Genomic DNA, 25,723 nt, shown 5'->3' on the forward strand with positions numbered 1-25,723 from the left:
TTTCTTCAAAATTAAAACTTTTTGGTTAACTGGGTATAACTTTTTGAATCTAAGATTACAACCTCCTGAGTTTCCTGACAAGTAACACCTACACTATTTGGTAAACTCCTTTTCCATCAAAGAAGGGTTTCTTACTTGTGTCTGGTAGGTAGGTCTTGGAATGCAACATAAAAATCCTTGGCAAGAGGAATCTCTTTACGGTCTTTGACGAAGGTTTTTAAGGCCCGACACAGGTAAGGATAAACTCTGAAAAGCAAACAACAAAAAAAAAGATCAACTGACATCTTCAAGAGGCTTATTATTAGTAAGCTCTCATTCCCCATTCATCCTTGCCAGCAGCTGAGACTAATTAATTCCATCTGGTTAAAACCAAGCCTTAGAATTTCACTATGCAGGATACTTATGTTACCTAGTCCAAGTTTAGGAGCCTCTTTCAACCCTCTCCTATCCCACCATAAGTAGATCTAAGGCAGCACTATCACCAAAAATAAAATGCTTTGTCCAAATATCCATTATCTTTACCTAGTCATTTAGCAACCACAATACAGGCCACTTTTCTGTCTAAGACTCTACCTGAACAATCTGGGGTGGTGAGGGGTGGTGTTACAATCTAGCAAGGCAGCCTTTCATTTGGTGTCAAGGCCAAGTATATTTTTCTAGGCTTAACTGGTAAGAAATGGATGAGGTCAGGTGAGGAATGTGTGTAATCAGAACATGGCAAAAATGTCCCATTTGACTTATTAGACTGAAGTGGCACATGTCCTCTGGATAAAAGTCCCCAATAGCTTCTGCAGCTTGGTCTAAGCAGTGGGATCTGAAGTCCTTTGAAAAATTACATACTTTCATGAGATAGAACTGCTCCATGGTCTGTGCATGAGGTATGAAGATAGTTTTTCAATCACCAGCCCTGATTTTCTACTTCCCTCTATCTTATCAGTGCAAATTTTACTGCTGCATGCTTTCACAATAAATTCTGTTGCTTAGCTCTCCAACCTTTCTTGATGATCGAATATGACTAGAAACATGGAGACAAGTCCTCCATTTCCCAGTCCACCAGGTAAAGGAACAGGTCTGTATTTCCTTATTCCTGGGTCTCTGTTTCTTTCAAAGCTGTCCACAATATTCATTTTAACCTAATTTTATTTATACAGATTGTAACATTTATTTAATCCAAATAACTAAGAATTATGTAAGAAAATGCTTCTTGCTTTATATAGCAATTAAAAATAAAATTTAAGCCTAAATTATTAAATGACTAATTTCTGCCCCCCAAATACCGATCAGCTATTAAAATATTTTTAAGGGATTTTATATGCCATGGAAAAATGTTATACTGTTAAGTGAAAAGGGCAGGATGCTCTATCTGTAATGATGCCAATAATTACAGATGCACAGAAATACATCAAAACGTGTCAGGAGATCCTCAGGACACTCTGCACTTATAGACCTACAAAGCTCTTAGAACTTTGTTGCCACAGACCTGTGGATGAGGTTATCTGTGGGTGGTGGGATTACAAATGTAGAGATGATTTTACTTTCCCTACTTTTCTCTTATTTTCTACAACATTCACTTTCATAGTAAGAAAAAAATTAAATTTAAAAGAACAATGCTACTGCTGAAAAGGTATCTCTGATTAAGATCCACACTTTTCAAAATACCCATGGAGTGAGTGGGAGTGGGAAATCAAACGAATGACAGCAATAGCACTGAATGTCTGACATGAAGTAAATGATTTTCTTAAAGCTTAGGCAAACTATATAGAAAGCAAAGGTTTTCAATATTTGCATGTGGAAAAAATTCAGCTCTAGAAAGGCCTAAATTAGTTCACAGAAATACTAAAATGACCACTGGCTGTATCAAAGGGCCTGTGACAGCTGCCATTCTGCCTCACAAATGAACACTTCCAGTCCAAAAAGAGTGGCCTCCCAGGCTCCATGCCTATTTAAAGTAAAGATTATTAATATACCATACCATACCTATAGAACTCCTCCTGAATTGTGGTGGAAAGTTGCTGGTTAAATTGCTCCAGGTCCACAAAACTCACAACCAATGTGTTTCTCTCAGGACGAATTAGCTCTTCTGCTAACTGCAAGTACTTAGTTTCTCCATCACTGTTCTGGAATCTGCAGATATATGTAAGTCAGATTAAGAAATAATTAGGCAGTAAAAAGAAAAACCCGCCTGGTAATTAGGTGTATTGGTTAAACATCATCAGCTTTAAGTTAGACCTATTTTAGTAGTTGTGTAAGTTGGGGCAAGTTACTTACCCTCTCTTAACTTGTCCCTTCCCTTTAAAAAATTACAAGAAAATGGAACAAAACAAATCAGGATATCACTTTATTTTATAAGATTATTGTGAAGATTAAGTGAGAGAATACGAGTGAAACGTTTTTATGCAGAGCCCAGAACATAGAAAGACTGGGTGTTCAGATTTTAACCTGAATTCTTCATTTAATATTTTCTAATCAACAATGCTAACTACCAGTTTATTATTGCTATGTATCACTAAAATTGGGAACTGTTAAACCAAGAAATTTAGGTCAAAATCTAAAGATTCAATTTCTGTAGGGAAAACTGACAGATGAGTTATTTGTTTAAGAACCAGAAAAAAAATACACACACACAAAATAAAGCTGGTGTTTTTCCCCTAAAAGGAGTATCATACAAATACATTTGCTTTTGTTTTTTAACATATGAAAATTAGTTTTGAAGCAAAATCAATACCTCTTCAAATATAGCATGTTCTAACTCTAATATTAACAGAACAACATCTATCTGCAAAGCTCTATGCCAGAAGCCGCACATGGAGTGACAGTGTTGTTCCTGCCCTAGGGTTGACACTTTCATAGGAGACACCCCTACTACAGAGAGGTACAAGATAACTTAAATGTCCAACACAAATGATTCAAGAAAATGTAGTATGCACACGCAATGAAATACTACCCCGCCTTAAAAAAAGGAAATTCTGCAGTATGTGTCAGTATGGAGGAACCTTTAGGACATTTACTCTAAGTGAAACAAGGCAACCACAGAAAGACAAATATCGCATAATTCTACTTATGAGAGATCTAAAATAGTCAAATTCATAATCAAAAAAGTGGAATGGTGGTTGCTAGGGGCTGAAGGAAGGGGAAAATGCTAACCTAGGTGTAAAGTGTTGGTCAAGCAAAATAAGTTCTAACAACATTGTATTGTACCTATATCAACAAGCTATTGTACAGTTAAAAATTTGTTAAGAGGGTATATCTCAAAAGTGTTTCTGCCACAATAAAATTTTCAAAAAGGAGGGGGAAGGAGAAAGTACAAAAAAGTAATAGGGTAGACTACTAATTCAATCTAACATCTGCAAAGGCTCCATACATATAAAAACACTGGAATTCAGCCTTCAGACTTATCATGGGAAAGAAAAACAGGCAATGGGAGAAGTGTGGATAACACACTGGTTGTGGAAGAAACCGAAAAGAGGAGCTGTGAAGAACTTGGACATTTTCCATATGCAATGGCAAATCAAAGTTGGTACAGTGGAACCTCAGTTCTCAAGCTTAATTTGTTCTGGAAAACTTTTCAAGTAGCAATTTGTTCAAAAACCAAATCTCCTTTGTTACCTGAGAGACAGGTGACTGATCATACAGGTATCAGCATGAAAGGGCTGTCAAATAGAATATTAAGACCGTAAGTTTTGTTAAGACAACTGCAACATTTTTTCGTGAATGACTTGGTCAAAACTGCATTTTTTGAGAACTGAAGTTTGACTGTATTTTGAAAAGGAGTAACATTTTCTCCCCCAGTGAAATACATCATTATCACCCCAAGCATCCAGGTGTATGGTACCTGCAAAGTTGTAAAGGTGATTATTTGTTGAAATGAAACATGAATTGAGGACCTTTGTACTATGGTGTGGTGGCAAGGATGGAATTTACATTGAAGATTAAGTGGTGGACAGGTAAAGAGACAAGAAGTTCTATTACCAGCTATAATGGAAAATGGTGACCTGGGAACATAAAGAAAGGACTGGTGTTACCTGAAAGGTTTATAGTTTTACAAAGGAGGTATGAGTCATTGCCAAAGGTAGAGAAATAGAAATAAAATTATGACTTTTTAAGTACATTGGAATTTCATACGACAGCAGAATTACTCACAAATGTGAAAGTGTAGAAACAACCCAAGTGTCCATGGACAGATGAATGAACACACAAAATGTGGTATATACATGCAATGGAATACTATTCAGCTTTAAAAAGGAAATCCTGGCACATGCTATAACATGGATGAACCTTGAAGACATTATGCTGGGTGAAATAAGCTGGTCACAAAAGGACAAATGCTGTATGACTCCAAGTATATGAGGTAGATTTATAGGCAGAAAGGATAATGGAGGTTGCCTAGTACTAAGGGTGGGGGGAAAGGGGAGTTATTGTTTAATAGGTGTAGAGTTTGACTTTGGGAAAAGGCAGAGTTCTGGAGATGGTGATGATGGTTGCACAAATAACAAGGAAAATGTCACTGGACTCTATGCTTACAAAAGGTTAAAGGGATAAATTTTTATGCTATGTATATTTTACCATAACAACAAAAAGTTTCATAGCAAATTCCAAAATGTTTACACTCGAGGCAGCAGAGTCCATCCTCTAAAAGTGCGTATCTACACCATCTGTAAGAACAGCAACTGGTGGCAGTGGTGGAAAGCCGGGGGGAGGGTGGGTTAAGAGAGGCCAAGAGCTCAGAAGGCAACTAAGAAAAAAAAAAACAAAACAAATCGGGCGCGGGGGTGGGGCGGGGTGGAGGTTGGAAGGAAAGGAAGTGATGGCGGGAGCCCGTACAGCTCCTTTCAAGCCGGGCTGGGCGCACCCGAGCACGTCAAACCAGAGGATCCACTCTAGTGCTTTCATCTCCACAGACTCCTAGGGTTGCCAGGGCCCTCGGTGCCCCCAGCACCAGGGTCCTGGCTGTCTGGTCCCATCGGGCCTCTGCCAGGATTCCAATGTCAGCTCGGCCTCCTGCTCAAACCTGCCAACGTTGTGATCTAGCGGGACAAATTACTTGACCCTCCCTGCGCCTAAGTCTTTGCACAAATAATCAGGTTCTGAAGATAAATGACGGGAGTAAAGCTCGTAGCCTGGGGCACTGGGCTAAATAAGAGTTTAAGGAAGGGCTCGCTGTGGATTTCAACCTTGGAAGCCAGCCAGCTCATCTCAGGCGCCTCGCGGCAGCCCAGTTAAGCCCCAAGTGGGGCGCGGGCCGCTCAACAGACCCGCGACCCCTCGGTTCCCCAATACGCGCCGGCCCCACGCTTCCCGGGCTCCGGAAGTGTGGAGGGGCGGCTCGCGAAGTTCCGCGAGGAAGGGACTTACTCCTCCAAGAAGTCCAGGAAGAGTTTTTGGCACTTCTCTGCCACCTCATCGCGGACTTCCAGGTGCTGGCTACCGGCGCCTGGTTCCGCTGTCGCCGCGAGGTCCATCGCTGCCTAGCGCTGAGTTGGAACCAAAGTCACACTCGATCGCCACGAGTCGCTTTACCCCGACGCCGCCGCTTTACGCGGGCCGCAGCAGCCTCCTCAGCCCCGCCTCCTCCTCGTCATGGGGCAGCCGGAGCCAATCGTGGGGAAAGAGATAGGGTATTTCGCGCCAAGCCCGCCCAATGAGCGACGCTTCTCATTCGCCCCGCCCATGGAGCGGGGATTTCGCGCCAAATGCAAAGACCCAGAGGAAAACCAGCTTCTGCCTTTGCGCCTGCGCAGTGTGATCGGGTCCTGTGGAGTTTGGCTTCTGGTACAAGGTCGGGTCTCTGGGTGTTTTTTCAAATGTTCTTTAAGTCATTCCACTTACATTAAATGAACAGAAGGGTAAGGCTCCAGGAAGAGATAAGTGAGTAAATTTTGATTTCCTGCTTGAGCCATCTAACTAGAGGAAATAAACTAAACCAGCCGGTAAAACTCTGAGAGAGCCAATACCGAAGTTCATACAGTACTGGAGATGGGGGAGGGAGGAGTTGACAAAGTTGTTCTGATACTGTTGACTGGGGAAAATCAGCAGAATATTTAACACTTGATTTTTTTCAATTAAAAACATTTTTTGATGATTGTATTCATTATTTTAATTCGTGTGTTTTGGCATCTTTTAAAAATGGAATTTGGGTGAGATTGGTTCACAAAACCATAGTTTTCAAGTGTACAACAAAATAAAACATCTGCACACTGCATCCTGTGCCCTTCCCCTCAAACAAAGTCTCTTTCCATCTCCATTTCCCCTTCCTTTCTATTGCCCTTTCCTCCCACCCCCTTTCCCTCTGGCTATCACCACACAGTTGTCTGTGCCTGTGTAATGTATACATGTTCTTTGGTTAATCCTTTCACATTTTTTCATCCCAACTCCCCAGTTGTCAGTCTGTTCCATTTATCCATGCCTCTATTTTGTCAGTTTTAGTCACTAGATTCCACATAGAAGTGAGATTATGTGGTATTTGTCTTTCTCTGACAGATTTCACTTAGCATAATACTCTCCAGGTCTATCCATGCTGTTACAAAAGGTAAGGTTTCCTTTTCTTAACAGCCGAGTAGTATTTTATTGTGTAAATGTACCACAGCTTTTTTTAGTCCACTCATGTACTAATGGGCACTTGGGCTGTTTCCAGATCTTGGCAATTGTGCATAACGCTGCAATGAACATAGGGGTGCATATATTCTTTCGAATTAGTGTTTCGGGTTTCTTTTGATATATTCCCAGAAGTGGGATCACTGGGTCAAAAGGCAGATCCATTTTTAATTTTTTGAGGTATCTCCATACTGAGATACCTCACAGTGGCTGCACCAATCTTCATTCCCACCAACAGTGCAAAAGTATTCCCCTTTTTCCACATCCTCACCAGCACTTGTTGTTTGTTCATTTATTGATGGTAGACATTCCCACAGGTGGGAGATGATATCTTACTGTGGTTTTAATTTGCATTTCTCTAATGATTAGTTATGCTGAGCATATTTTTATGCGTCTATTGGCCAGTCTGTACCTTTTCTTTCAAGAAGTGCCTGTTTAGGCCCTTTGCCCAGTTTTTAATTGGGTTGGGTTGTGTTCCTGTTGTTGAGTTGTGTAAGTTTTATGTATTTTGGAAATTAACCCCTTATCAGATGTGTTATTGGCAAATCTGTTCTCCCATTCAGTGAACTCTCTTTTTATTTGGTTAATGGTTTCTTTTACATGACTGGATAGAGGGAGAAGTTGAACTGCAATGTGGTTGCATGGAAGACTTAAGCCAATCCTACAGGTAGCTCAGGAGGTCAGATGATCCCATAAACTTATCACAAATAAAGGCATAGGGACTGGGCCTTTGACTCCTGCATCAATGAGTTATTGGATGCAGGCTGCCCTTGGGGAAGAAGTGTGACTTTAGGTGAAGCAGCTTATTTTGGTCAAAAGCAATTCCCAGATGGGGATATGGCTATAAGCCTTCAACAGCCAACACTCCCAGCAGCTGGTGGGGAATGAATAGGGTATCAGGGTGGCACATCACAGCATCCACCACAGCTCACCCTTGCGCATTTCAAATCCACTTCCTTTGTATAGTAACTCCACTGCATCTGGGTATAGCACCTCTGGATCCCAGTTGGCTCTTTTCATAGAGAAACATAATTATAAGAGGAAGGTTAGGATTAATTATAGCCCTTGATACTGGAGCTGATCATGAGTCTACAACAGATACTCATTATGACTCCCTTCCACCCACTCTAGGTTCTCTTCCTAGCCAGCACCTTTGCTGGTTTAGGTGGTTTACCTGGTGGGGAAACACAGACCTTTATTCCTGAGAGGCCTGAGCCTTTAGTCACCATACCTTTCTCAGGCCATGGCTAAAATTGGTGAGTGGTTGTATGAAAGAAGCCCTAATGGATTATCTGGTGTCAATTATTTTCCCCCACCCCAACTGTATAACAGCTGCCCTCCCTCCTCCTGCTGATCAGGTCAATTAAACCTGTCAATATCGTGACTTCCTTGTCTCCTAATTTCTGGCATGAGGACCATAAAATGGCAGAGCAACAGCTATAGTTTCAAGTTTATGGTGTTCTATTGTGTCTCCAGTGGAAGTGGTAACTCTTTGGGAGTCAGGATCTCTAGATCCAGAGTCTCAAGCTATAGGGAAGGGAGCACAAATTTCCCAAGTGGATCACTAGAATAGATGGCAAGCAGGGCCACTCTGTCCACCTTTTGTATCCTGGACCCTTGTATTCTACCTAGTGGACACCATGCACCTTACAGTGGTTGTTGATTTAAGGTATATACCATGTTCTGGTTAGGTCATATACCCTCCTTGCACAGGATCTCCACACTGGCATTTTGGTTGATCCTTGAAAGTTCCCTCTATATAAGGCTTGAAGCTTCTGGGTGACCCTATATAATAGGATTAGTGTCAGGAGCTCAGCTGAATTTGGAAGGAACTGTTATCAACTAGCCAAGTAGCTCATTAACAAGGCCAAAATGAGAGTTAAGTCTTTAATCATTTACTGCAATGGATATGCAAGCGGCTAAAACCAGGGAAAGACTCCTCTGTTCTTTTTCCCCTCATGGAATGACAGTGGTGGATGTGACTGGTGAGAAAACCTCAAAAAAAAAAAAAAAAAAAAAAAGCTCTGGTAGTTTTATGGATCCTAAAGTAAGAGGGAATGGCTAAGAGTGGATGAGTACTGGGTACCAAGTTGAAGTGGGGGAAAAGCATCTTCAAGATTTCCCACTCCTCTCTTCAATAAGCAGGTCTCACCAGAGGTACCTGAAGATTTCTGCTCAAAGCCTCAAATAAGGAAACTTACGAATGAATGAATGCAAAGGTATGAAGACAGTCAAAGGAGTCTGAGTGCTTGACTTTGCCTCTCTTCAGAGATTGCAGTGCATTGGCTGTGTACCAACTCTGGTGTGGGGAGGGCAGCTTTTCTCTGTGAGGCCTGCCAAGTAATGCCTTTGTAATCGCCTATGACCAGGCCTAGAAAAATCATATATTTTTAAACAGCCTCAATTCTTAGATCCCATAATATTGTGTCTACTGCTTTATTATAAAGTGGGTAGGGTACTCTTTGGTGGATCTGATAGAACTCAAAACATAATGGGAAGGTCTGGCCACATGTTCACTTGGTATCTTATAGTCAGGTGGTCTATCTCCACCACAGACTTGTAGCAAGCTAGGGGCAGTTTACTGAATGGTGAATAGTTCTCTGATGCAGATGGCATAGCCTTGCTCCAGGGGTCTATGTTGTTTCTCCTATTGGGGCCCCCTATAAACTCCACATGGTACCTTTTCCTACCACTGAGACCACTAAAATTGTGGGTTCTGCTGCTCGAACCACAATTTGGACCTGTTTAAGTGCCCTTTCCTGTTCTAGGTACCACTCAAACCTGATAGCATTCCATGTAGATAGGTCAGAGCAGCATTCTGTTTTGTAGTTGTTATTTCCATGTATTCTAGACTTGGAAAGTAAAATAAAGTAGGATATTATTATACTTTTTGAATGTCTTATAAAAAGTGGGATAGCTGTAAAAATGTTATGGAGGAAATCTCTGTTTAACCCACAATGCATTTTTTAAGTAGTGCAGTAGAAACTTCAGGGCAAAGGTGAGGAATTCCAGTGAACTGATCTTTTAGGATGCTCTTCTATGATAGGTTTCTTTAAAAACATTCAAGAAATGTTTTACTTTCCTATCACCTTAAAATAAATAACAAAACCTTCAGCATTTCAGTTTTTCTGACCCATCATCTGAGGTGGAACCACCACCATGACGTAGATTTTTGTGAAAACCCTTGACAGGGAAGACCATCACTCTCGAGATGGCACCCTTGGATACAGTAGAAAATGTAAAGGCCAAGATCCAAGATAAAGAAGGAATTCCTCCTGATCAGCAAAGACTGATCTTTGTTGGCAAGCTGGAAGATAGACGTACTTTGTCTAACTACACCATTCAAAAAGGAGTCCACCCTTTACCTTGTGTTGAGACTTCATGGTGGTGCTAAGAAAAGAAGTCTTGCACCACCTCCAGGAAGAAGCATAAAAGAAGGTTAAGCTGGCTGTCCTGAATGCTGCAAGGTGGATGAGAATGGCAAAATCAGTTGCCCTCACTGGGAGTGCCCTTCAGATGAATGTGGTCCTGGAGCTTTTATGCCCAGCCACTTTGACAGATATTATTGTAGCAAATGCTGTCTGAACCACTGCTTCAATAAATTGGAATTGAATATGGGTTAATAAAAGACAACTAACACTAAAAAGACCTTCAGCATTTCAAATGATAGTCACATAGCCATTTTCAAAATCCAATTTGTATATACATTTGACACCTACCATGTCTGCTTGCCTTGTTAAATATTCTGGTGCCAGCAATAAGAATAGAAAAGAATTCTGCAATTAGCATTTTAATGCTTCCCACAAGTGGAAAATTCAATCAGGTCTGGTTCTGAAGGAAATACTAAGTTGAATATGTGGAGGCTATGATTAATAACCAATCAGAGCAGGAATAAAGCTATGTTTGTTAAGTCAGTGGTTTTCTTTCAAACTGGAAAAGTTAGGTATGCCAAACTGGATCCAGTGACAGCCCAGATGCAGGAGTGTGTTAGGGCATAAAGCATGTTCTAAGTTACTCTATTTAAGAAAGCAAACAACTAATCTCATTTAATTCCTGAAACTTGTCTCTGTCATATTAAGCAATTCCTTAATATGAATTGAGGTATGATCAACTCTTCTTTGTTAGAACAGCTTTAAAGAACATTTGTACAGAGATATGTCTGGCGGAATATTAAATACTAGAGTAATGAATTTGGAAACTTCTAGAACGATTTGACTAATGTAGAAAAATAATTACTTTAGAGCTCAAATAATCTATCAATGTATGTAATTTGCTTATTTTAAAAGCAGATAGGAAAAAAGCAACATGTTAAAATAACATTACTGCCTTGACCAATGTGGCTCAGTTGGTTCTGCGTTATCCCACAAAGTGAAAGGATGCCGGTTTGATACGCTTCCTGGTTGGGTTGCGGTTTAGTCCCCAGTCAGGGCACCTACAAGAGGCAACTGCCTGATGTTTCTCTCTCTTTCTTCCTCCCTCCCTTCTCCTCTCTAAAAGTAAATAAATTAATTAAAAAAGAGCCCTGGCTGGTGTGGCTCAGTGGATTGAGTGCTAGACTGCAAAACAAAGGGTTGCAGGTTCAATTCCCAATCAGGGAGCATGCCTGGGTTGCAGGCCAGGTCTCTAATAAGGGGCACATGAGGGGCAGCCATACACTGATGCTTCTCTCCCTCTTTCTCCTTTCTCCCTTCACCCGTCTCTAAAAAGAAAGAAAAAACTTTACCAAAAAAAAAAATTACACCCCCCCCCCCATATTTATATGGTCAACTCTTTTCCACAAAAGTACCAAGGTAATTCAACAGTGAAAGGTAGTCTTTTCAACAAATGGTGCTGGATCAACAAAATATCTATGTGGGGGTGGGGGAATAATCTTGACGCTTAATATATATGATATATTTAATAAAAATTAACTTGAAATGGATCATAGACCTAAATAAGGGCTCAAATTATTAAAAATATAGAAGATAACATAACAGAAAATACTTGTGACATTGGGTTAGGCAGAAATTTCTTAAATGTCACAAAAACCACAACTATAAAAATGTTTGCTCTTTATAAGGCAGTGCGATTAAAGAAGAAAAAAGGCAGAAAATTGTACTTGAACAACAATAAAAAAAATGTTAAAAAAAAAAACAAAAGAAAAAAAAGGCAAGACACAGACTGGGAGCCGACATATACATCTGACAAAGGGCTCATATTCCAGTATGTAAAGAGCTCTTATAATTCAAGTAGAAGACAACTAACCCAATAAAAGAAATGAGCAAAAACTATGGCCAATAAGCACATGAAAAGATGCTCACTGTCATTAATAGGGAAATGCACATTAAAATCACAGTGAGATACAACAAAACACAATAGTATTTAAAATTTAAAAGGCTGACATTTCTAGGAGTTGGTGTGAGATGAAATAGCTTCAAGTCTCATTTACTGCTTTTGGAAATGCAAAATGGTACAGTTACTTTGGAAAACAGTATGCCAGTATCTCATGAAGTTCAATATAACACATCTCATATAACCTAGAGATTTCACTTGTAAATATCTACTTAATATGGCCCTGGCTGGTGTGGCTCAGTGGATTGAGCACCAGCCTGAGAACTAGTGGGTTGCCAGTTTGATTCCCAGTCTAGGCACGTGCCTGGGATGCAAGCCAGGTCCCCAGTAGGAGGCACATGAGAGGCAACCACACATTGAGGATTCTCTCCCTCTCTTTGGCCCTCCTTCCCCCTCTCTAAAGATAAATAAAATCTTTTAAAAAATCTACTTAATATGAATGAAAACATGTCTATACAAAGACTTGTAAACAAATGTTCATATTCATAGCAGCATTATTCCCCATGGGCTAAAAACCGATGTTACTTACATGTCCAGCAGCTGGTGAATGGATAAGCGAGTTACTATTCTGTGGAATACTACTTACTCATCAATAAAAAGAAATACATTATTAACACAGGCAACAACATGGATGAATCTCGAAAACATCATACTAAACAAAAGACTATGTTATACTGTTCCATTTATATAAACTATAGAAAAGGCAAAAATAATAGTGACAAAATTAGAGATGGGGACTGACTATAAAGATATACTATGGAACTTTCTGGGACCTTCCAGAAAAATACCAAAATTTCTTGTTGTATCCTCCCATACTTAAAACTGAAAAAAAAAAAATAACTGTAGCAAGCACAGAAAAAGTACTGACAAATTCAAGTCATACATAACAGAAACTCAACAAATAGAATCTTCTTGAATTTGATAGAAGGCATTTATTAAAAACCTACAGAAAATCACACTTAACCTTGAGATTTAAGTACTTAAAAAAATTAAATAAAAACAAAAGCATGCTCCCATTACTGATTTACTCAACATTTGACTAGAGGGCTTACCTAATAGAGTAAGTAAATATAAGAATTAGACAGCAAGAGAGAAAACTCTCCTATTTGCCAGACACTATTCTATGTGACAGGCATTATTCTAAGTGTTTCACATTTTTTAATCCCCACAACAGTTCTATGAGATAGGATTATGCAGATGAGGAAAGTTGAGGATAAACAAGTTACTCAAGGTTATACAGCTAGTAAGCAGCAAAATCAGGATTTGAATTCATACTTTTAGGCACAGAATTCATACTTTTCACTACACTGGTATCCTTCACATCTATCTGTCTACTTTGAAAATATAAGATACTCAGTCACAAACTATTAGAACTAATAACAGTTCAGGAATGTTGTTGCTTAAAAAAAGCAACATACAAAAACTGGGAACTGACAGTGTTCTCATGTCTTACTAACAATTTAAAAATTTAATAGAAAAAAATCCCATTCCCAGTGAAAACAAATTGTAAGGTATTCTAGCATAAACTAAAAATTAAAAAGTTACTTTGAAAGAATTAAAGAATACCAATATATTTTATAATTAAAGAAAAAATATCAAAAATGAAGTGATATAACATTCATTCATTAAAGTTTTAAAGAGAGGAAAACTCAAGTCTTTTCAAATTATTCTATAAATTCAAGGTAACTCTAATCAATATCCCAGAATATATCTTATCAAAAAATCTGCAAAACAATATTAGACAGTGTTTATAGAAACATAAAATTTAGCTGAAATATAAGAACATGGCAAAAACCTTAAAAATACTGAATTGATATAGTAGTTACCACTACATTGAGAAGTAGGGAAGAAATACAATTATGGTGGGTACACACAGGAAGACTAACATGTATCCACAGTTTTTTTTCCCCTAAAAGAAGAAACTATTACAAGCAAATACAACAATGTTAAGATTTTATTAAGATGAGTATCAAGTACAGGGATATCCTTTTTACTCTGCTCCAATTGGCATGTTTGAAATACTTTATAACAAAAATAATTAAATAAAAAAGATACTATAAAACTTTACAAACCAATTATTTTGAAAGAAGCTATAATTCTATGAACTTGAGAAGAGTAACTCTAGGGCCATTTCATTATACTATTTTAGGACCTGGGGATCACACAATACAGAAAAAGATGAACAATAGTCCATTTTATTCTTGTGTGGATTAAATTTATTAAACACTGTTGGGGTGCCTACTATACTCAAATGCTCTGGTTAAGGTATAAAAGATGTAACAATTGTGTCTCTATTTTCAAAGAGCTCATAATCCAGATGATGAGATAAATTAACTTTCAAGAATAATGAGCAGGCATTTATGGTCCAGGGATAAAGTCCCACCTGTAGAAAAACATTTGAATTACAATGTTTTGTTCCTGCCTATTCCATATGATTCACTGTAAAATTAACATCAGCATCAACATATTTAATAATATAGAGGGAAAGTATTTCTAATTATAATTCTTACACAGGAATTTATTTCTGGTAGGGAAAATAGGAGTGCATTTTCGTGACATTTGATAAATACCGGTACCAGTTAAAAATGGAAAATTCTGCAATAATTTTTTAATTTATGTGCAATAAAACTATTAAGCAATCCAAACTTTCAGCTTTAAGAGCTCTATCCTTACACCCATCTGAACATATATCTTGATATGAACATATGTTGTGAATATATCAGTTTTTATTTGTTTTAGGCTATTTACATAAACCAGTTATATACCTTTTCTTTTCCCAAATTATAAAAGCCAAGAGCCAGTTATCAAATCAGACTGCCATGAAGTTATACAAAAACAACTAAGTAGCTTTGAAATTTTATTGAAATTCAGGTTTAGAACTTAATATAATATTATAATGAATATTTTCTAACCAGTATTTCTCACCTGCTTTACAGGGTATCTGGGCACAACCTTTACGAATCGATACCCTCTGCCTAATTTTCCATAGTATGTCAGTTATACATTCATTAAAATCTCAGATACTTCTCTAAAATTGTTATTTCAACGTCAGAATTTAAAAAAATAAGCTCAAATATTGAGAATTTAAGACATTAACATTGCAGCCACTGTTAATATAGAAAAGAAAAAAAATTACAATCTTAACTGTTTAAAATTATTAACATTTATTTTAGTAATGCAATATGAATTTTTAACACAATCATATGAATTTTTCATTAAAATGTTCAACCATTTCCTAGTGAAGCATTCCAAAGTTATAGAAATCTTCTCTTTTAAAGTAACCTATACTGAATTAGTCCAAAAGTAATTGTGGCACTTTAGATTAAAGACATTTATTTTACTGCGTACTTTAAGGTACCTAAGGTACTGCCTGATCAACTGCAGGTTACTGGAAAAAATATAAAACATGGCTTTCTTTAAGGAGTGAGTCGTTTAGGATCACGGGGGAACATTGAGGTCTGACGAATGTTGTGTAATCCCAAAAACAGCATAGTAACTCGTTCCAACCCTAGGGAAAACAAAATAAATATTAATTCCTTTTCTGAAACCTCTCAGGGTCTTACTTATTGCAAACTACCAACATAATATCACTGATCAACAAAATACTTTTCCTTGTTAGGAAAGAAAATGACTTCTATTATTTTGAGCTTATTTAAAATGAAATGTTTTAGGTCTGATTCAGAAACAGAGATGATGCTGTATGTGAAAAGGACAAAATGTGGTATCCTTAAGTGGTATGGTTGTGAAATGTGAACTACAAAAATCTATGTAAATGTCCAAAATTTATGATTTGAACGAACAAAAAAAATCCCATAGTATTAATATGAGCCTGTATGTTTTCAAATGAAACTAGATTCTAATTATGTAGTTCAGGTCATCAGTATAAGATGAGAGTTATAAACTTGTTTAAGGAAGTTCATTAATACAAGTACTAGAAATTCATTGTAATTCAATAGACATGTGACATGGTGGTTCCTAATATAAAAGACTCAAGAGTACATCATTGTACTAAATGCTTTGAGTGTAGAAGATACTGACTTTGACATGTGACTTAAATATTGTATTACTGGTAAGAATTACGACCAAGTACCAGGTAAGAAAAAGTATAAAACTAGCAAATGAAACTTTTTATCTGCAATTTGATTTATCTATTTCACTAGAGTTGTAGGAGACTAATATTTTACACAAAGAAAGCAAGGTCAGAGAATATTTTTACATAACAATAACTTTTAATTTTAAAGGATATATTTAACTCTAAAACAGAAATATAAATAAGAAAATTAACATTTTTATTCCTATGCCTTACCAAAAAATGTCCACAGACATACCATATTTGAGCCTTGTATTACAGTAATTTAACTAACACTAATCAAGGTGGTATTTTGATAACCATTTAAATGTCCTCTTTTGTAGGAGACCGTTGGGCGTGGCATGGGCCCAGCTCCCACTTGGAGATGCACAGGACCAACGCCACAGATAGGTTCTCTGGTGGGGAATCAGGCCTGCAATGTGCCTAGGCTGCTTTGAGTCTTGCTTTTGCTAAAAACTCCCTCACCCTGATTTGCAGCAAACATTTCCTGCAAAGTAACTTCCTAAAACCCATGCTAAACCTTCCAAGGACCAGTGTAACTGGTTCAATTACTTTTCCCTTTCATTTGCAAATACCCTTCTTCTGTGATGTGATTAGCAGCATTGGCTCCTTTGTTTTCTATAAAAGGTAACCACCTAAAGCCAACCTGTGCATAGTAAATGAGAACCATCATGTAATGTGTGCAGAAAAAGAAATAAAGGCCTGTCATGGCGGAGGCCATGGCTTTTTTGCTCCCCTTGAGAGTGAAGCCGCTCGCCCTTTTCCTCCACAGGACTTAGTAGTCTGTGTGAATGGCTCTCCCCCATCCACAATGTGGCGGATCCCATGAGCCAGGGTCCATATCACTCTTTTATGAGTAAGATTAAAATTTAGATCATTAATCAGTCACAAAAATTTGTAATATTATACAAAATGAAAATTACTGAATATTCTTACGAGAAAATAGTCATAACATCTCATTAAACCTTAAACTATATATTCAATATAGCTTTGTTTGTAGTAACAAAGGGTTGGTAACAACCTCGAGGTCCATCAATAAGAAGCTAGTTAACAAGGTTATGGTGTACCCTTTCAATGGAGTCTATGCAGTGATAAAGAATGAAAAAGCTCTTGATAAGAACAAGTTATGAAATATAGTTAAGTGAAAAATGCAAGGTACTGAAAGGTTTATATAGTATGCTACAAATTTGTACAAAAACTATTTTAAAAAGTGTGTATATTTTTGCATATAAAAAGACTTTGCATAGGGAGGTAAATGCACATTCCTCTATACCCTTTTAATTTGAAGTTTTTTGTAAATATATTACCTATTCACCAATACTCTCCCAAACAAACAAAATTCAACAAAACTGTAAATTTGGAATTTGTCTTTGATATGGACATCCAAAAACCGAGTTAAACATTTACTCATTTTAGCTAACAGAGCAACAGATTACATATACTCTAGAAGTGGTCCTAAAAATCAATGAAATGTTACATTTCAACAAAAACAGCAGCAAACTCGAGGGACAGCTTTAAATTTGGACTAATCTGAATGAACTTATAGATGTGGAAAGAAAACAGGACATTCAATTTATAAGACAGTTTGCTTTTAAACTATTAAGATAAAAAGGAGGACCAGAAATGTATTACAGTATTTTAGCTGTTCATTTTGTTCTTTGGAAATCAAATTTTCATTTAGTTATAATTCACTTTAAAAATTCATGTAATTCAAATTTGTATTACAGTTAGCACTTATGGACTTATTTGTAAGCAATAATATACAAAATTTACTTTTTGTAGTTTAATGCTGAAGAAATTTAGTTAGAACTGAATAAACACTTTGCCAAATGAAATCTGGGTTGGAAATATTATTGTCATAATATTAAAGGAGTATTACCAATGCCTCCACCAGCATGAGGAGGGGCTCCAAAGCGGAAGGAATCAATGTATGCCTTAATCTTCTCCAAATCTATGGAAAAAAACCCAAACATAATTTATCATCTTATTTAGCTTTAAACAGTATAAAAGCAACTACTGTTAAGTGAAGAGTAAAACAAATGACTAAGGAGTCTTTATAGGGTTTTAAATATATCATTTTCAGAATATTCATTATTCTCCTAAATATATTTAAATTGTTTACCAATTCCATGATGTAAGGCTCTCTCTGTTAGCAGCTGAGGATCGTGTATTCTTTGAGCTCCTGACAGTATTTCTTCTCCTCTCATGAACATGTCGTAAGAGTTGGACTGTTTCTGTAGGGAAAAAAACTAAAAACATCACTTTTCAAGTAGCTATCATTCTATTCCCAGTGCACTTGTGGGAAAAAAACCTGTTACATGAAGAGTAAGTTCATTTTTTTCCTTACAATTAATGATGTACCTGGCTCTGATGAACATAACTGGTTTCTCTAAAAAAGGATTAAATTAGTGAGGGTTGAATAATAACTTCTTCCTTGACTATATCAGATTTTATCAGATTCTCCCACAACTTCCAATATCAAATCAGAGAACCATACCTAACTTATAAGTAGTATAATTCTTATTTCATTTTATCAATAGAAATATATATTTTAAAAGATTTTATTTATTTATTTTTAGAGAGAGGGGAAGGGAAGGAGAAAGGGAAACATCAATGTGTGGTTGCTTTTGGAGTGCTGCCTACTGGGGACCTGGCCCAAAACCCAGGCATGTGCCCTGACTGAAATCAACTGGAGACCCTTTGGTTCACAAGCCAGCCTTCAATCCACTGAGCCAAACCAGCCAAGGCCAGTAGAAATATTTTTAAGTGGGTCACTTTTGGAACTTCAAATTGTCAATTAAAATTTCTTATTTTATTTTACAGAAAGCAAATTAAATATCAATTTACCACAACTCAACCTATTCCCTATCAGGGAACTTACTTTCCCTGTCTTTCAAAAAACCAGTTGTTCTCAAAATGTGATTCCTGGATCAGGAGCTTCAATATTACCAGGAACTTGTTAGAAATGCAAATTATTAAGCACTACCCAAACCAACTAATCAGAAAGTCTGGTGATAGGGACCAGAACTCCGTGTTTTAAAAAGCCCTCCAAGGGATTCTGATGATGCACACTAAAGTTTGGGAACCACTGCAATGGGAAAATAGTAAAAGGCCACAAAACATTTGGATTAACTCCCAGGACAGAATGTGAATTCTTAGTTCAAGGTCAATAACAGACTTTGCTCATGTAGAAGGAGGGATCCCAGATGGTGGAGGATTATATAGAAGCTGGACAAACCTTCTCCCTGGACCAAATTGGATTCTGCTAATGTCTGCAAATCTAGTAATACTATAAATGCACATGTTGTTTCTTTCTTATGAATCTTCAAAATACGACATGAAAATGATTTTTAATGTAGATTTTTGGAGCTAATTTGCTAGAATATTCACCACAGCTGACAGAAACTAGTAGTAATACATATAGTAACATGAACATTGAAACTGCAAATTACTAGTGAAAACCATTATTCCCACTGTACAATTTGACATAGTGACAATAAAGTTTTCTTTTTTCCCCAAAGAAGGCTATTTAAAATCAAATTACTTACAGAATCTCTTGGGTCAGGCATGGTATAGAAAGGTCTTACAGCCAATGGATATTTATCAAGAATATAAAAATCTGTATCATACTGTAAGAAGAATAAATACAATTAAAAGATTTATTAAAAGTTTAATGTAAGTAAAAAGAAGGCTAACATTTTGGTAATTAACTGTCCGGTTTTTTTAATACATAAGTTTTGTGCTTCAAAATGAGTGTAATTGCACTGTATACACAGTATTGTTTTTTTCAAGTAATATCTGTAGCCTACAGTATTATTGCCATAATGTTATAAATTCTTCCAATATTTAATTTTTAGGAGCTGCTGACTATTCAATCATAGTGTAAATGTTCATTTTGTAAATGTTCATAGTGTAAAATGTTCATTTTTGTAAACGTTCATAGTGTAAAATGTTCATTTTTCTTTTTGGGGGGGGGAGACATGTAATCTCCAATTTCTCTCCCACCAAAAATTATGCTGCAATAAGTTTCTTTGATTTCCATTTTTTCCTTTGCTTTTCTATTCTAGCTCATTTAGTCCTTCATATGCATTTTATAGATGTTTATGTTGAATTATCCCAATATCTCTGGGTTATACAAAGAGTAATGAAAATTTAAAATCTAAATTATTTTAGGGAAAACTGACACCTTTATAATATTCCTCTTAAAAAAACACTGATTATCTTCCCAATAATTAACATTTTAGTTTAGATGTCTAAAAGAAATTTGGTAGTTTTCTTCAAATGAAAGCTATAATGGAGATAAGTAACAACATGAAATTATGACAATTGTTAGAATATTTACTATATGACCTAGATATAATTAAAGAAACCAGTAACATTTCAACTGCTTTGACATTAAACGTTTTTGCTAAAACTGGAGTGTAGAGGAAATGTCAACAAAGCCAACAAACTAAAACTGGCTCTGCTGAAATAGCTTTTTAAAGTTATGAACTCAAAACTGCAGTTTCAGAAATAGTTCCCAGTTGGTTTAACAGAGTGCCATCAGCAGGTGTGTTAAGGACTGTTTTTATTTCATCACAAATTCCCTTAATTTCTTTTAACACCACACTAAGTTTAGCTTTTATCTTCTTTGGAGTTCTAGAAAATGAGATAGGAAAGTAGCTTTCAAACAAGAGGCAGAAAGGAAATTCATTTTTCCTCATCTTACAGTCCCTTCTAACTCATCTGACAATCTGACATAGATAACACTTTTAGAGATACCTCAGTACACAACTGAGTACAAAAATGGAATATTAAGTTAATCAAAATGGGCAAAGCCTACTGGAGTATTTTTCATTTTCCCAAGATTTAAAAAAAATTGTCCCTTTTGGTCTTTATTCTGGAATCATATTATTCTAGGAAAATTAGTCCCTTATGCAACTGTTCTTTAGTACAGGATACTTTTCAGATTTAGAAAAGGAAATCCAGTATGTACAAGAGTCCTACCTTTTCCTTCACCAAACGACCCAACAGTTTTTCATTTGGTGTACTGAAAAAAATAACAAATACCCCCAACAACAACATGAAATTAGGTATTTGATTAGCTCTTAAAGTGTTAATAATGTACTTTTTCTACTCAAAGTTATTAAAGGATAAAAAATTCAGCCAAAATACAGTTGTCTATCCTGATTGTTTTTAAAAATGCAACTACTACTGGAAACTACTTATAAGGACTTACCATTCAGTAGGTACTGCTCAGTAACATTTAAATAAAACCATAAACAGGATTTAGCAATTCACTAATTCAGAAATAGCACACATGAAATAATTCTCTTCAATAACATATAATAAAAGTTCACTATACCAACACAGGCTATTTTTGCCATTAAATAGTTCCACTTCAAAATGGTCTCTCCTTTTTGTTATTCTTTATCAAAGGTTTATAAAACAAAAAAATCAGTATTTCTATTTTAAAAATATAATAGTATTTATATAAACCAGTTAAATTTCTATAGCCAAGAATTTGATACTTTAGCACCTGCTCTATTTAAGAACAATTTGCAAAATACTACGAAAATATTATCTAACTTAAAATAATTATAGAATGTATGGTTTGCCTTAAGATGTCATCTAGCAATGTAAGGGATGCTTAAAACCATACATACAGACATATTTGTTATATGAAAACAAAGGGTTTTGAATGAAATGTTTTCTAAAAAGCCCTAAAAAATAACAATAATCACCCCTTTCCCTCTTACATCCATGCTGTGTTGTGATACCTTAAGTATTTTAACTTAAAAACCCCCATATAAAACATAAGTAGATAGTAATTTCATATCTTTATTATACTACATAATTTGTTTTAAAATTCTAAGTTGTATGATCTGAATTTAGATAATATAATACTGTATGTCAAATAGAGAATAGTGATTTTCATAAACTTTTGGAGTCCTTAACAGCTGTACGCCCTAATCCTGTGTGGGGATGATTTAGACCGCTATCCATCTTCTCTAACAACCACTGATGAGAAACACAGGTAACATATCAGATGACAAAACTCATAGGCAAAAGTCTCTATATTCTTCAAAGTATTACAAACTTGGGAAGGTACTAAAATAGTGTTTATTGAAGTATAGGCAAACCATATTAAATAATTATTTCAGATCATACATTAAATAAAATAGCATTATACTATATGCCCCAAAATTAATAAAACTGAAGTTATCAGCTGGGTAAAAAATTACCATTCATTAATATATTAATTTTTGCATATCTTAAACCCAGCCACTAAAGTTTTAAAAATCACAAAGACAAACCTCAGATCTTCTTCATCTCCCATTTCAATTCCAGCTTCCCTAAGCATAGCCAATGCTTCACAATACTCTAGTCTTAAAGTTGGTTCCAAAAATTTGAATGGCTCACATGGGAATTGTTTATTCACTGTCTGAATTTCAGTTTGAAACCTATGGGGATAATGATTTAGAGTTAATAAAAATGTGTGAGATAAATGTTTTCTTTCCCCACAAGAGGTCACTGTGGCCCTGGCTGGTGTGGCTCAGTGGATTGAGTGCAGGCCTGTGAATGAAAGGTTGCGGTGCGGTTCCATCAGGGCACGTGCCTGGGTTGTGGGTTCCCAGTAGGTTCCCAGTAGGGGGCGTGGGAGAGGCAACCAATCATTTTCTCTCTTGCATGTTTCTCTCCCTCTCATCCCCTTGCTCTAAAAGTAAATAAAACCTTAAAAAAAAATACCCTCCCCCAAAAAGAGGTCACTGTGGCAATACCTTTTAAAAAATTACTTTTTACTAATACTGGTGAAAAAAGCATACAGTTTTTACTCTTCTACACATTTGATACACTTTTTTTTTCTTTTAACAGAGAACATTTTAAACATTTCACAGGAGTCACTCAATGTGTGATGATGGGGAAAAGACAACCTGAGAAGTTCAGGGCTGGAAGCTCCATGGTTAGCTAATTACCTGTCCAACTGAATCACTCAGCCCCACAGACCCCCCTAGCTATCCAGAGAGTCTGTTCCTAAGGGGCCAGTTGTCAGGGACCCAAGAGCCTATACATACTATTAGTTTCACGCATTCCACTGATAACAATTTTGGAATACAGAGGCAACCAAAAAGAAATGCTTTTAGAGAAAAGCTCTTTGTGTAAAATCAGCCTCAGTGCAGAAGTTGCCGGGGGACTTTTAGCCTCTTCTGTAGTAATAGCAACAGCTAAGAAAAAAATGTCTGGTAGGTACTGAGCACCTTCTGTGTCACATAAAATCACCTTTGAATCAGTGTATGTATCAAGCAAGTGTTACCAAGAAACTTAATCACTTAAAATATTTAATATCACTTCTCAGAGTTATGTTGTCACGATGGTGGTATTAAAGGAATAAAACTTTCTTTATAACTCGTATCAGCTAACATTGTTAGAAACATAAAATACCTATTTTATGAGGCATTAAAAATTTTGACTTTTAAATCCTTTCAACACTTGTTACCATCAAGGAAGACCAACTTACGGGATACCTGTCCTATCTTTCCCTGTGCCCAGCGCAGTGTAAGTTTGTTTAGAAGAGTGCCAATTTCCCATTTTAATAATCACTACAGTATAGTGTCTACCTTCTAAACAGTAGGCATAAGACAAATGTTTGATGCATTGAATTGCTGCTATGGAGGATAGTATTTTATTAAGATTACAAAATATATTTTTGCTAAAGTATTTATGGATGAAATGATAGCTGGAATTTGCTTCAAAATAAAAGGGGGTAGGAGGAATGGGTAAAACAAAACTGGCCATGGGCTGGCAATGGTTGAAACTGTGTGATGAATGCATGGGTGTCATTAGGCTAACCTCCCTACTTTTGTGTTTTGAAATTTTCCATAATTAATAAAATTGAAAAAAGTGTATTTACATGAAAACATACTTTGAAAAGGGTAGAAATTAAAACACTATCACTTCCAGCCCTGGCTGGTGTGGCTCAGTGGATTAAGCACTGGCCTGAGAACCAAAAGGTCACTGGTTCAATTCCGGTCAGGGCACATGCCTGGACTGTGGGCCAGGTCCCCAGCTAGGGATGTGTGAGAGGGTAACCATCAGTGTTTCTCTCCTTTTCTTTCTCTTTCCCTCTCCCTGGAAATAAATAAGTCAAGTCTTAAAAACAAAGAAGAAACACCACCACTTCCTGATTAGTCTTAAAGACTTTCACAGGATCAATGAAGCTTAGCTATTGATTTATTCAAATCCTGATGTAAGAAGAGTTGAGAAGACCCCAATAACTGATTTTTACCATTGTTTTTTTTTGCTTTCAATATTAACTCCCATCATGTTTTTCAGTGGTAATACAAAGGCTATCGATACCTTCACATCTATTTGAATATTACTCTTCTATTAGAGAAAATTTTAATGAAAAACATGAAAGGGAACAACACAAGCCAGGTAACCCAATTTACAATTTACACAGAAACTTAAAATTCCTAAATGACTTAATAGAATATAGAAAGAAGAAGGCTTTTATTTCCAAGTTGCTCCCTCAGGTTTACTAAAAAAGTCCAGGACTTGATTTATGGTTGGTCTGTTGTTACAAAAACCAAAGTGGAAATTTCATATTCCAATAGAGAAAATATCAATACCTAAAATAAATAGGTTTCAGGAACTTTTTTGATTGTAAATGTGAAAAGAAAATAAGAAAGCTTTTACTTTGTTATAGTTTCAAAGAACATTTTGTTTTATAAGAAAATATTACTTGTTCCACAGATTATATCTGAATAAAAGTTGCTTAAAATAACCTGTACTGAAATGTTTCAGAGAACAGAGTTTTTTTCAAAGGCTATCTACAATTAACTGGTCATCAAGAGTACAATGCAATGCAGGGAATGCCTGGAAAATACTACTACATATTCAACAGCATTTTAGTAAGATCAACAATTAATTTTTGTGTTCTTGAAATCACTTACTAGCCTTGCTACAGAGTAATATTCATAATATTTTTGAACTTTTTAGATATCAATGAGGCATATCCAAATACATCAATAATTTGTAGTTACATCAGTGATCTTCAAATAAAAATTTCAAAGAATCCTTTGTTAGGTATCAAAGCACTAGGTTAAGTATAGTATAGCCTACTTAATATTGAAGTACAGCCACCAGTATGGAGAAAGAAAAAAAAAGACTCTCTTGATTCTATTTAACTTGCTTTGCATTTTCTTTTCTTTTTTTTCCTGTAAGACATCATCACAAGTAAACAACTTGTAATGACCTTTAAGGGAGAAATTATTTGCTAGTTTAGGGGGTGTACCTAAACTAAACTTTCTATACATAATTCAATTTTCTGAACATCAAGATTATGTCTAATAATTTTCTGTAAATACTGTCAATTCACCAGGCCCAAATAAGTTGCAAGTCCTTCAGTGTACTAGTTCCTAACCTTTATTGGGTACTCAATGTAAAAATCAACTGATCTAAGAAGTAACCATTCTTGACGCAGGCTTAATTTACATAGACAGATTCAGTAAAGATTAGAAACTAGTAGACTAAAAGAACTTTTTGCCTCTGAGATAAGAATACTATTACCCTCACTTATACTAGCCGAGGAAACTGAGGCATCAAGTTAAATAACTTGCACAAGGCCCAAACAGGTAGGTAGCAGAGTTAGGGTCTGATCTTAGCTACCTGGATCTAGTAAAATCCAAGCTCTTAATCACTACCCCACAGTACACCTCCCAAATAATAATC

General features: G+C 36.3%; 2 protein-coding genes and 1 pseudogene across 3 annotated transcripts in view; 1 reads left to right on the plus strand and 2 right to left on the minus strand.

Annotated features, from left to right (window-relative positions):
* MCM6 (minichromosome maintenance complex component 6) overlaps nt 1–5,559 on the minus strand; it is a 44,993-nt gene extending 39,434 nt beyond the window's left edge. The window contains exons 1-3 of the mRNA XM_045826035.1: nt 5,353–5,559; nt 1,978–2,124; nt 136–246 (exon numbers count right to left, since the gene is read on the minus strand). Of these exons, the coding sequence (XP_045681991.1) occupies nt 136–246; nt 1,978–2,124; nt 5,353–5,459 (365 nt within the window). The 5' untranslated portion in view covers nt 5,460–5,559. The remainder of the gene's footprint in view (nt 1–135; nt 247–1,977; nt 2,125–5,352) is intronic.
* Nucleotides 5,560–5,577: 18 nt separating this feature from the next.
* On the plus strand, nt 5,578–10,214 carry LOC123810313 (annotated as a pseudogene).
* A 3,644-nt stretch (nt 10,215–13,858) lies between these two features.
* Nucleotides 13,859–25,723, minus strand: part of DARS1 (aspartyl-tRNA synthetase 1) — a 66,679-nt gene continuing 54,814 nt past the window's right edge. For both annotated transcript variants that reach the window (XM_045826014.1, XM_045826015.1), the window contains exons 11-16: nt 22,309–22,455; nt 20,999–21,041; nt 19,561–19,641; nt 18,135–18,246; nt 17,892–17,963; nt 13,859–15,430 (exon numbers count right to left, since the gene is read on the minus strand). In XM_045826014.1, coding sequence (XP_045681970.1) covers nt 15,339–15,430; nt 17,892–17,963; nt 18,135–18,246; nt 19,561–19,641; nt 20,999–21,041; nt 22,309–22,455 — 547 coding nt within the window. In that variant the 3' untranslated portion in view covers nt 13,859–15,338. The remainder of the gene's footprint in view (nt 15,431–17,891; nt 17,964–18,134; nt 18,247–19,560; nt 19,642–20,998; nt 21,042–22,308; nt 22,456–25,723) is intronic.

This window comes from Phyllostomus hastatus, unplaced genomic scaffold, assembly GCF_019186645.2.
Source record: "Phyllostomus hastatus isolate PE091 unplaced genomic scaffold, TTU_PhHast_1.1 phas_scaffold_60, whole genome shotgun sequence".
Lineage (NCBI taxonomy): Eukaryota > Metazoa > Chordata > Mammalia > Chiroptera > Phyllostomidae > Phyllostomus > Phyllostomus hastatus.